At 39.0% G+C, this 13,562-nt stretch overlaps 1 protein-coding gene across 1 annotated transcript; it reads left to right on the top strand.

The window, feature by feature from the left end:
* On the top strand, positions 1–12,539 carry epha2a (eph receptor A2 a). The gene is made up of 17 exons (XM_043242731.1): positions 1–161; positions 405–472; positions 1,739–2,402; positions 6,970–7,125; positions 7,227–7,559; positions 7,868–7,995; positions 8,808–8,985; positions 9,147–9,249; positions 9,464–9,519; positions 9,681–9,806; positions 10,088–10,273; positions 10,376–10,437; positions 10,530–10,739; positions 10,906–11,055; positions 11,272–11,465; positions 11,588–11,743; positions 11,854–12,539. The coding sequence occupies exons 1-17, from the start codon at positions 77–79 to the stop codon at positions 11,960–11,962; spliced, it is 2,964 nt and encodes a 987-aa protein (XP_043098666.1). The 5' UTR covers positions 1–76; the 3' UTR covers positions 11,963–12,539.
* Positions 12,540–13,562: the final 1,023 nt, after the last annotated feature.

The following is a 13,562-nucleotide window of genomic DNA, read 5'->3' as shown; positions in this document are numbered from 1 at the left end:
CACCACTTAGTAAGTTCCTTAATGCCGGAGTCGGAGGAGTTTCGCATGGACCAAAAAGTTTCATTTGACAAACGCAATGGAATACAGACGCACTCCGTTTCATTTCTTATTTTTGTATTTATTTGTTAACAACGTATTTATTGGGATTCAGTCAAAAGAACGTAAGTACAGACCGAGATTTTCTTCACTTTAATCTTTCTACAAAGAGTTCACGTTTCTATTTGTAATTACTGTATGATGTATTAATACAATATAGTATTTGTGGACAACATCGAAATTAGATTTTGATATACTATTTCGAAATATATTTAGTCAATATTTTTCCCCTACACGTCTAAATATAGATTAAAAAGTAAACGACTTTAATATTCTTTGACATTAACGTAATATTGTATGATCCTTAGATGTGCTACTTGATATGAAGGCTGCCGGAAGTGAATTAGGTTGGTTAACCTGGCCGAATGAAGAAGGGGTGAGTCTTATTAATTTATCTGTTCTCTATACATTCAACATATCCACCGAGATCCATGAATAGACTCCCTTCAGTCTAGCTCCGTTGAGGACATCTTAAAGAGGTTACAAGGATGCATGAGTCAGTGTCATTTCGTGCACTAAAACACCAATAAAAATTAGTCATATCCTAAAATCCATTAAAAGCTTTTCCTGCTATTAAGGTTGACACCCAACCTTTTTTTTAAACACCATAACCTATCATACAGAGTATTATTTCTATGGATGTTTGTTTTACATTTAATATATTAAATATAATAAAAAAACATATATATTTATTTATTTAATGTGCAGCTCCAAAATGCATTTGGACACCTAAATCACATATTAAGTCATTGTATAAGAAAACAGTGTAGCAACCTAAGTGTCTTTTTTATATATTTTTTTTCAATCTATGTTTTTTTAAATTTGCCAGATGTAGCCTATTAATCACTTTTTAAACAAAATATCAAACAGTGATTGTCAATATGACTCAGAAATGTAAAGTTCTAAAAAAATGTCAGATCATTTGTTTGCAGATGCCTCTTCTTTTATAGATTTTATAGAAGTTTTTTCATGTACTGTATTTGTTTCTAAATATTAACATCTGAAGATTTGAGGAGGAATAAGTTCCGGATATATACTGCAGAGTACACGGCCCACTTTTTCTTTCAAGCTTTTTTTATTAGAATTCACTGTGAATTCCTCTTCATCCGCACAAAGACCTCTCAAGAGATGTACTGCGAGGGTTCCACCGCTTCCCCTGACCATGCGTGCTCACACGCTAAAGTGTTTAATTAGTCTTTTCGAAGCTAGTCCTGTCATCTTCATTCCCTGATGTCGTGAAGGCTTCTATCAGCTCCACTCAGCTGCTGGATCCACAAAACCCTTTGAGGTCAAGCTTATTTTGCAAGCTATTTCAGTACTTTTTGAAGAGCAGAGTCGAAAGAGAGCTGTATCAAGGCAGAGCGTGGTGGGAAAGAGGAGAGCAGAGGCCTACTTTTTTGTCTCCCACACCCTTCTAATGAGATAGTTTTACAAAGGTGTGATTCCCACATTCAGAATGTCATGTTTTAATCTAATATTTCGAAATTGGGATATTTCAGTTATATGTTGAGAATCCTGATAAGCCTGTCTTAACCAGCGGAATGAGTTTGGCATGAGACTTAAACCAGTCCTTAAATTTGCAATGCAGAAATTATAATTTTTTTAATTTGTCTAAAATGTTGTCTTTTTCCATCTTTTTTAGTGGGAAGTTGTCCAGACGGTGGTGAACACCTCTCTTCTTTACACCTACAGTGTGTGCAATGTTGCCAGTGACACAGAACAAGACAACTGGCTTCGTACAACCTTTATCCAGCGGAGGCCCGATGTCTCTCGTGTGTCCGTAGAGCTGCGGTTTATCGTACGGGACTGCAACTCTTTTGGTGGCTCGTCACCTTCCTGCCGCGAAACATTTGGCCTGTTTCTCAGCGAAACAGACACAGATGTTGGCACAAATTTCCGCAAGAGCCAGTTTCGAAAGATAGCCACCGTAGCCCCGGACGAGGTAACGGCTAATCGCGGAGGAGGCCGAGCTGATCTGCGAGTGAACATTGAAACGAAGAGCATCGGGCCGCTCTCCAGAAGGGGCTTCTACCTTGCCTTCCAGGATTCGGGGGGCTGTGTTGCTCTCCTGGGGCTGAGGGTGTTCTACACCACCTGCCCAGCCACGATGAGAAGCCTGGCCGCCTTTCCTGAGCAGGTGGCATCAGGAGCGCTGGCGGAGGTGGAGGGCACCTGTGTGAAGGACGCAGTGGTGGTTGGAGAAGCTGCTCCTCGGATGTACTGCACCGCTGAGGGAGAGTGGGTCGTTCCTGTGGGCCAGTGTCTCTGCCGAGCAGGATACCAAGCTGTCGGAGATGCTTGCAAAGGTGAGTTTTGATGTTTATTGTTTAGTAGGGTTCTGTGCTTCTATGATATGTTGAACTTATACTTATTTGTAAGTAGTTAATTGTGGGTTTTTACTTATGAACTTTTGTTTTACTTAAGGGATTTATTTTTCTTAAAGGGATCATTAATTACTCTGCCTCATGTCATTCCAAACCTGTAAGATCTTTGTTCACCTTTGGAACACAAATTAAGAGATTACTGAACCTGCATAGACAGCAATGCAATGTTCAAGGCACAGAAACATTGTAAGAACATCATTAAAATAGTGTTAAATGTTGCATTAGTGGTTATGCTTTTTATGCGCAAAGAAAACAAAAATAACTTTATTTAATTTTTTTTAAGAGAAAGTCACAGTTCTATTGCTGTCTATGCAGGGGAAGAAAGCTCTTGGATTTCATTAAAAAAACCTTTTTATTATTTGTTTCAAAAAATAATGAAAGTCTTATGGTTCTGAATGACATTAATGTAAGTAATTAATGACAGAATTTTCATTATTAGGTAAACTATCCCTTTAATGTCCAATTGGTGGCTAGTATCGAATTTAAAATCAGATTGTCACTATCGCAAATGGGATCAGACGAAAATATTTAAATATAGATTGACACAATCAGATTCATTCCGTCACTGTTACATACTTGACATTATTTCATAGTTTGAGCCAATAACTCTGCACAAGTTGAAGACTATTTGGGAACAACTGCAGGTCTTTGTGGGTGGGCAGATGGTAAGTGTGTTGTTGGGTGAGGGTGTGTTCTGGGAAGCTCGCAAGATTTTTGTGGTTGTCACAGAGCTGTCTGAGAAGTTTGTGAGAGGCCAGAAATATGACTCAAGTCAAATGGAATGTCAGCCGTCTCCACACCCTTTCACCTGCTGGTGTATTATTTCTACATGTGTGCTTAGCGCTTCAGGAAGGAAGTGTGAAGATACCAGTGTACTATTGTTAAGGAGTGTATGTACATAGTCACAGTGTATGATTTGCATTCATAGGTTTTTAACCTTTGGACGTTCTCAAACATATTGCATTTGAATAGAACTTAAATAACGTGTTTGGGTGAAAGGGTTAGTCTTCAATAATGAGCTATAATGCTTTTCATTAGATAATAATAAGATCTGCAAACAAAGAGCTAATTTGACTTTTATCAGCCAGTCACTTAACCAACTGGTCCCAATGCTTTTCTTTTTAGTGGATATATAAAAAATTTTCCCTCAAGTTTGGTTCAGTTTATTATCTTTAATATTGCTACATTCATACATTAAATGCTTTGTTCCATTATAACAAGTTCTGACAAAAAAGGATTATTTTTAAAGTTTCCTTTTTAAGGTTTTCCCAACTAGTTTAAAGGAATTCCCCCTAGGTCGTATTACACTTTTCCCATACCCTACACCAGCTGATATGACTCAATGGGCAGAGCTACTATTACCTGTGTTACATTGTATGTGTAAGTGTGTTACCATGACAACAGCTCACCGCAGATTACAGAGAAGGTTTGGCATGCTCAAGGTCTGTCTAGGGTAGTCATCGTATAATTAAAGGTTGGGCTGGACTTCTCTGGACACCTTTTGTATTTGTGGGAAAATGTGGTTTTGAGTAGACACGCTATTTATATGTGACTGTAAAACGTAAAACCAAAGGAATTAAAATCTATCCACTGGTAAACACATTGCAGACCAACTGCAGGGCACGTTTGTTAAACACACAGTAAAAAAAGGATATCACTGGAAAAAAGTTTTCAAAAGAGCCATATAGGAAGGGCAATCTCAGGAAAGCATGTTTTAAAGACCTTGGCCTCTGGCAGCCCTACAGGAACCTGCACCTGAAACGGACGCTGAAGAACCGAATATCTGAAGGCATCCAGGGTTATTGGGAAAAGGGCAAATTCCACACATTTCCTTCATAATGTAGTTTCCAGGAGACATGATAAATGTTTTGACACCCTTGAAAGAAGTGTGATGAATGATGACCCTATGAAATAGCTCATGGGGGAGATGTAATGGAGACTGGTATCTTGTAGACTTTGTGATGACATGTTTCAGGAATGGGGAATACATGTCCAGACATCCCAACCTGCGGTTCTTTCCGTTTTGTTTCTGACAAAGCCTTTTTTCTTCTTCTGTAAATGACTGTCTCACACTGTAATTTGTTCATCGACTCAAGACTGCAGTAATTAACAACCTTTCCCCTTACCTAGTGATTCAACTTAGTTTGGTTTTTCCTTCTACAGAGTGAAAGGATGTCTCTAAGCATTCAATGTAAAAGAGGGTTCTTAACCCCAAACAACCATTGAAACAATGAAGTTGCTGTTGTCATTGTTTTCATGGGAGTTTTACGAGTGGTTTTCTGCGTGACTGCTGTTCTGTTCAGCTTATCGCCACCTGCCAGTGTTTGTTGGGGACGATTGTGGTTGGTTGCCAGGCTGGGATGGGGGGGAAGGGGTCTCTTTTGAATGGTTCGCCAGAGAAATGTGGAATTGAGAAGTTTCGGGGGAGATCACAAGTGTTCCACCACTTGTAAATTTGATACCAGTCTACCAGAGATGTTGGATAGTAGCTGACTATAATACCATGTTTTATTTTTATAATGTTATATAAGGATATACGGTTAACTGCATTGTCACATGAAGTGGCCATAATCGTTTTAAAATTAGCTCTAGTTTAATCCAGTTTAATTAGAAGGTGGGAACTTTAATAGTTATGTAGTGGTTCAGTGCTGCTACTAATACCTAGAGAGCAGTGTAGTCTATATTTTACATGAATAAAGTATAAATGTCAATTCATTAATATTTTAAATAATTATTTTTGATTTTGGGGGGGATTTAGCTGTATTGGCCAATACTGCATATTTAATTGTGCATTCTCATTTTCCCTATTTTGACATGTACTGTGTTAAAGGTAAAGTTAATCATTAAAACTCTAAATGAACATCTACTTGTGATTTTTCTAAATTCTCATTAAAAAAAAAAAAGTTACATTGCTCAGTGTTACTTAAAGTCGAATTTTATTTATAGGCATAACATGAAAATAATTATTAAATATTACTTAGGAAAACATTTATTCACATTAAAACATTAGTTTTCTTTAAAATCCACCAGATCGCTCTAGCACGTTGTTGAGGACTACTGTGTCAGAGAAACTGCTATTTTAACTGTTGACCTTTTTACCCAAAGGGCATTAACTATTCCTTTTGTGTATTGTGTTCAGAGTCTTATCAGTCCTGCCAATCATTTGTGTCATGCATATTTAAGTGGTTGTGAGAACATAAACGTGGCGCAAGTACACGAAACGGTCACTTTTCCTCACATACTGTTTCTTATGGCTCCTTGAATTTCCACCACCGCAAAATTGCCCTAAATAGTTTCTTAGTGAAATCGGTCATCCTGATTCGTCAGTGGTGCCATGAGCAAGTCGCACATTACAAAGCACTTTCTAAACACGTTTCACACAAGTAAAGTTCCCATGGAAACAGTATTAACATATTGAATCAGACTTATTACTCATGGCTGACACGCATCTTGGTGTTTGGTGAAATTTGGATTCATTCAGACCGATTTCACATTTGCCACTCTCAGTAGACACAAACATGAAGATTAGAGGAATAGAGTGGGAGTTTCCCGCTCTTGTTCTGGCTTCAAATAAAATGCACAAAGAAGGGCTGCTTTTATTATGCGGACCCCCTCCTATAGACGTCCACCCTTATACACAGAGCAAATACACAAAACCCAATGTAAAATCCCAGCGGGAGAACTTCTGTCAGCAATCCTCGCGCACCCATTCACGCTCACACTCGCACACCTCCCACCGGTCGTCAATCTGAAACTCGGCCCTTTGTTTGAGGTGAGCACTGAGAGACGGGCCCCAGGGGGGACAAATTCCCCTCAAAGGAAGTTCCTCAGCTCTGTGGAATCTATATTCACAGTGATTTTGCAAGCCAGTGAGTTTCTCATGCCCATTAAAAGTACACCTATCAGAAGCGGCCTCTTCTTAAGTCCGTGCATGTGATTCTGAATCATTGCTCTCGACCGCCTTTGTTAATAATTGTTATCACCCCCCCAACCCCGGCCTCCATTCCTTGTTTCCGGAGTTTCTTCCCTTTGTGTTTGTTATAGCATGTCCTCATCCTTCGGCAGAGGAAGGAAAGGAGGAGAAGAGGAGACCAGAGGGTTTATATTGACGCTTGCAGTTCCGACATCCTGTTTTGTCCAGCGGACATCCAGATGTGCTTCATTGCATTTTTCAAATCTCTTTCTTTCACTATTTTGCCACTAAAATTGACAGTGCAGGTATAATTTATCATAAAGGGACTACACAAAAGTCGTTGACCAGTTTGACTGGTTTTATTTAAAAGCATCTTCCTGTTGCATTGTGAGGTGTGATTAATTTTTTTGTTGTCGTTGAATGTTGGAATGCCTGTTGTACGTTGTCTGCCAGTTGCACCATCTTTTGTGTGCAGTTGCGATTATGCCAAAAATAAAGAAACTATGATGCAAATGTTCTTTTAGTTGATAAACGTAATGTTCACCTGTTTTTTTTTTTTTTTTTTTTTTTTTTAAGCTTGTGAACCTGGTTATTACAAGAGCACTGATTCCAGCCAGCCATGTGAAGTGTGTCCAGAAAACACCAAACGCTCGAGTCATGGAGCACTGCTGTGTCCCTGCATGGAGGGCTTCTTCCGAGCTCCTACGGATCCTACCTCAGCTCCTTGCTCTTGTAAGTGGGAATATTTGTTTTTGCTCCTCTACAACGTTGTCTGATGTTAAGAAACCAGTCTTTAATCTAAATTCTAAACATGCCTTGTTTTGCTCTTTTAGCTCTCCCTAGCCCACCCCAAAACCTGGTATACACACCCTTACTGACTGCGGGGAGTTTGCAGCTGACTTGGCGCCCACCGACAGACACTGGCGGCAGAAGCGATATCACATATAGTGTGGTGTGTGAGCGCTGTGAGGGTGGTCTGTGTTCGCTCTGTGGTGGGAGGGTGCGATTTGAGCCTGCGCAGACGGCCTTGAAAGACCCTGAGGTTATGATTAGCGAGCTGGAGCCTCATGTGAACTACACATTTACAGTCGAGGCCCAAAGTGGCGTGTCCCAATTCAGCCGAAAGAGAGCCACGGCAAGCATTACAACAGTGCTTCACTTCACAGGTTAGATATTAAGAATTCAAGTTTGAAACTATGATCGACAAGCAATAGTTCTTTTCACAGTGGTAGTGAGAATGCAGTAAAAATAACAGCCAATTGCATTTAATGTATTGCTGAATTTTGTACCTGTGAGGTTTATTTGTGGGCGGAGCCCTCATTGCCACAGTTTGATAGGATTAAAAGATTAACATGAAGAAGAATTGATCACACGTCATGCCTGCTTTAGACACGGTGTATCAAATGGTATTTACATGTAAATTGAAACATTGATGGTTAGCCAAAATACTGACAAATTGTGCCTCTTTATTTAGATGGCCCGAGGGTACTGTACCTGAGAGTTGAAGATCGGACCACCAGCAGTCTGACTTTATCCTGGGTCGTGGACCACCATGTGCAGAATAACAACTTTCCCCGCTATGAGCTCATGTACCGTAAGAAGGTGACTGTGATATCTAAATTCATTTTTAAAAATAACAATATCATAGAGACTAGAGTGGTATATGGGCTCGGCTGGCAACCACTTAAAGGAATACTCCACCCCAAAATGAAAATGTTATCGTTAATCACTTGTCCTCATGTCGTTTCAAACTCGTAAAAGCTTTGTTCGTACTCTGAGCACAATTTAAGATATTTTGGATAAAAACAGGGCTGTCCCATTGACTGCCAAGTAAAATGCACTGTCAAGGTCTAGAAAAGCATGAACAACATTGTCTGAATACTTCATGTGTCATCAGTCGTTGAACCGTAACAATATATAGCGGCAAGAATTAGAATTTTGTATGGAAATTAAAAGTAAATAATGACTTTCTTCAACAGTTCGTCACTTTATGCTCTCCAAAAAGGTGCTACAGTGACTGATGGCAGATGGAGCATTCAGACAATGTCTTTCATACTTTTCTAGACCTTGACAGTGTTCATTACTGTTACAAGACCCTGGTTTTCATCCAAAATATCTTAAATTGTGTTCTGAGGACAGACAAAGCTTTTACTGCTTGGAATGACATGGGGGTATGTAATTAATGACAAACTTTTCATTTTGGGGTGGAGTAACCCTCTAACAATGTCCTAGTAATACAGAACACCTCAGCAATAGCATAACAAAGCCTTGGCAATGTGGAACCTTAGCAATTTCTTCAGACATAGCTGACTTTGTCGCATGCTTTCTGTTTCTCTCTCCATGGCCTTTCCATGTTTTTTTGCCTTTACCATTTTGGAATAAACATTCAGTTTCCTCTCCTCATTGTTTCATAGGAGGATCCCGGAGAGTTGGACGTCACCACCTACACAGTTCTGGTTCTGGAGAAGAACTCTGTGCAGATTAATGACCTTTTACCAGGAACAAAGTATGTGTTCCGCGTTCACACCCTGACAGCAGAAGGGCATCCCAGCAGCCACAGCGCCGAGCTTGAATTTGAGACGTTGGCTCTTGGTAAGTGTGTGCGAATGACCTGTGGATGTTTGGATTTAGTCTCTTAATGCTTTTGAGTATAAAAGTGCGTAACTTAGATGTGTTTGTGATAGGCTGTGGGTGGTGTGGCAATGTTTGTCGGTATGAGTAAAAACAACTCTTTTTGTTCTGTTTTTCAACAGCAGAACCTCAGACACAGAATAGTTCCATGGTTGTCATGGGTGCCATCGCTGGGGGCGGAGTCATGTTGCTGATTGTGGTGGTTATTTTGCTCCTGCACAAAAGGTTAGAGCACGTTTCTCTGGTCTCACTTTTTCCATTCTATTCTCTTCTTTATCTCTTTTCCAACCACAGGGCAGGATTTCCCAACTTTGCCTTAGTCACTTTACCCACACTGTTTACATTCCAGCTTTGATGTGCAATCATTCTCATTTAAGATATCATCAAGATAGGAGTTTAAATTACCTCACTAATGTGATCTTGAATGTTCTTTCATCAGGAGGCTGAATTCTCATGTTCGACGGAGAGTAGATGGAGATTACTTTTCATGTCCAGGTAAGAAATGAATTGAATCCCTTTTCCATTCATTCCATTCACGTTAAGATGTCATGTTTGATGCTATCACCCATGGCGCTGCATAAAAATCCCTAGATATAATCTCCAAAACTGGTGGGCGTCATGAAATCAAGGTCTAACTCTACCTATTTATTTTTCAGAAAAACTTCTGCCTTTGAAGACCTACATTGATCCCCATACATATGAAGACCCCTGCGCAGCTGTACTGAAGTTTGCCAGTGAAATTCACCCTAGTCATATCACCAAGCAGAAAGTCATTGGTGCAGGTCAGTGTTATTTTTAGTATTAATTATATCCTATTATAATAGTTTACATTTTTCGGTGTTTTATTTAATGTGTTGTGGTTTTGTCATTTGTACTGTTTTAAAATATATACATATAAATCTAAATATGTACATGCGTGTGTGTGTGTGTGTGTATAAAAATTCCCTTTTCCATTTAATGTAATTAATTCAACTAGTTCAATGCAAATGTTTTTTTTAATTGCCAAGGCAACATTTTTCCTTTTCAAAGTTTCACACAATTGTGCTTTCATACTGTTCTACAGGAGAATTCGGTGAAGTATACCGTGGTTCTCTGAAGATACCAGGGCGCTGTGAGGTCGCTGTAGCCATTAAGACCCTGAAGCCAGGCTACACTGAGAAGCAGAGGCAGGACTTCCTGAGTGAAGCCAGTATAATGGGCCAGTTTTCCCATAAGAACATCATCCGTCTGGAGGGTGTTGTCACTAAATGTAAGAATCATACTGTCAAATCATAGTTTCCAGTACTTTAGAGTATCATTCCACAAAACAGTACCTACATGTTCTAACAGGATCTTCTACCTATTATTTCAGTCAAAGATGCCATGATTATCACAGAGTACATGGAGAATGGAGCTCTGGATCAGTATTTAAGGGTATGTTCCTGTCAGCAGATGTTAATGTTTAATATCTGAATACCTTTGCTAAGATAGATAGAGTTATTAATCTGTTTCTTTTTGCTCCACAGGACCATGATGGGGACTTTTCCTCATACCAGCTTGTGGGAATGCTCAATGGCATAGCGGCAGGAATGAAGTACCTCTCAGACATGAATTACGTCCATCGGGACCTCGCAGCTCGCAATGTCCTGGTTAACAGCAACCTGGAGTGTAAAGTCTCAGATTTCGGCTTGTCACGAGTGCTGGAGGACTATCCTGAGGGAACCTACACCACTACTGTAAGTTATATGAATGCACAGAATCATAATAAAACAATTAAATACATTCGTTAAAACATTTTTATATTTTCGAAAAATAATTTTTATGAAATGGATTATCTAAAATTGTATAATAGGCATGTTTAATACAAAATACTTAGTTAAACTTAACTCTTACACTTTTTAGGGAGGAAAGATTCCTATTCGTTGGACGGCGCCAGAGGCAATAGCATACAGGAAGTTCACGTCAGCCAGTGATGTGTGGAGTTTCGGCATAGTCATGTGGGAAGTGATGTCATTTGGAGAAAGACCCTACTGGGACATGAGCAACCATGAGGTATGGAAAATTTATTTTATTTATTATTGCTAATTTCTCATACTATAGGAGAATGACTAAATCTAGAGATCATTAACATTCATTTCGTGGGCTTTTTTCCACTCTAAGGCTAGTAAATAACCAGCAATGTCATAGCAATGTTCTAAAAATCTATTGGGTTTTTAGTCCTCTATTAACACGAGTTATACCTTTTTTTCTTTGTGTGTTTGATCACAGGTGATGAAATCCATAAACGAAGGCTTCAGGCTGCCGGCGCCGATGGGCTGCCCGTCTGCGGTCAATCAGCTCATGCTGCAGTGCTGGATGCAGGACCGCTCCAAGAGGCCGCGCTTTGTTGATATCGTCAACTTGCTTGAGAAGCTGCTTCGCAACCCAGAGTCCCTCTCAGCTATTGCCAGTATCGACCCACGGTAAGGAACTGTCAACAGACTGTTGATCATAAATGTTATTTCAGTTCAAATGAAGAAACCTACAAGGCTTTTTAAAGAGATTTTTAATAAATACATTTTAATATCTTTTTTTCCCCCCACAGAGTCTCTATTCGTCTCCCCAGCACTAGTGGTAGTGATGGCGCCCCCTTCAGGTCAGTGGATGAATGGCTGGAATCTATCAAGATGGCCCAGTACAGAGAAACCTTTGCCCTTGCTGGAATTAAAACGATGGAACAGGTGCTGCGATTGAAAATTGAGTAAGCATGCCTACTTACATGCATAAGCTAATCACAAAATGACTAATTACAAGAGGTTATGATTATTTCTATGTCCTCATCTGACCCGTTCTGTTTTCTTTTTCAAAAAGGGACATTAATAACATTGGAGTACGACTGCCAGGTCATCAGAAGAGAATAGCCTACAGCGTTCTGGGCCTTCAGGACCCAACGGCGACCTTGGATCTGTTTTCAGTGTGATCGATGTTATTAAGTGAAGCAGCACTGTTCTGGACTGGACTTTAAAAAGCTGGCTGAATAAAGACCAGAAAATGGACTCCCTTTGGGAATATAATCACTTTACCGTTTTGTTTTTATATAATATTTTTACATGTCGGATGGACCCTTATGCTCTTTGTGATTCTGTTTTAACTTAAGCCATATTAAGCACATCGTGGACATATATTGGTCTGTTTTGAAATATTGTAACTACTGCCTCAGGTCTGTTGATTAGGGTACTATCAAGGGTACAATGATAGTAAACTTTTATTACTGTAGTGCCCGTATATTGCCATGATATTCCACATATTAAACGGAGTTGCCAAATGTGAGGGGTTGAAGTCTGATATAAGGTTGTACAATTACAAATGTAAAAAGTGTAGTAGTCATTGTTATATGTTGTTAAATTGTTGACAGACATCCTCCTGTTTGGAAAGATGGGATGTTTACATGTCTTATTTCAGCTCTTTTTATTTAATATTTATTTTTTTTTATTTATTGTCTGTGTTTGTAAATAAAGTATTGTACTGTATAGTATTAAAATATTTTGTAAGTCTAATCCTAAGTCATTTCTTTACAATCATGCACTTCACACAAGCTTCAAGCACTAACATGTCCAAAATTAGTTTTAGATAATCTTGAGGAAGACACTATCCGGTAGTCCTTAAGCCATTCGCTGTAGTGGAGACAAAGTGTCTGTAATAGTCCTGACTCACTTCGGTCCTTCAGTGATGAATGTTTGCGAAGACTAATGAATCATAATAATCATGAATTAGCTACTTTTGTAGATCAAGAGGTCCAAGCAGTGGTTGAATGAAAATGCTTGATGAATGAACTGTGGCCTTTTGTGTGTTTATTACAAAAGCAGACAAAATTTAAGCTCATAATTGTGCAAAAGCTTGTCTGTTCAGGTCTGGTGTGGGTCAGGCTCATTTTTCTACGCTTATCCTGACTGTTCATATAACCCACAGTGACGCTGGTGTCACAAACAAATCGGGAAAAGGTCTTTTTTAAGCATTATCCCTCACTTTCAACTCAGGACGTCTTTAAGTGACATATAATCAACCATAGATGTGTAATCAACACCCAGGTTCAGTCACGTGACAATGGTTGCATTTTTTTGTTGCCATGGCAACATTTCCAAAATGGTGGTATGTCTGGATAGCACATGCTGCATTGTGAGCAATTTTTAAATTTTTTTTTTTTTTTTAATAAAGGTATGTTTCAACTCATGCAACAATTCTGATGTTTTAATAACATATTACGCCTAACCTGGTTTTAATACATGTCATGAACAAAATTCTATAAAACAAGTTATGAAGATATTGTGGTGACTTATGTGTCACATCGGGCTGTTAACATTATAACAGTAGGCGGAATTTTGCTCTAATGTATTTGTCACATTAAGAAAAAGGGTAATGAACTGCTCAATTAATTTAGCAGAATCAGTTATTTTAGTGTTATATGTTTTCTGTTGCTCATTTCAAAGCATATTTTAACAAATGTACATGCATCCAGTGTGAAGTAGTTATTTATTTTCATTCAGTTGGAACTTTTTAAAAGGTAAAATGGTAAACTGGTA

This window comes from Puntigrus tetrazona, chromosome 6 (genome assembly GCF_018831695.1).
Source record: "Puntigrus tetrazona isolate hp1 chromosome 6, ASM1883169v1, whole genome shotgun sequence".
In the NCBI taxonomy this organism is placed as follows: Eukaryota; Metazoa; Chordata; class Actinopteri; order Cypriniformes; family Cyprinidae; genus Puntigrus; species Puntigrus tetrazona.
Note: the sequence above shows the minus strand (reverse complement) of the source record. Positions and strands in the feature narration are given on the sequence as shown.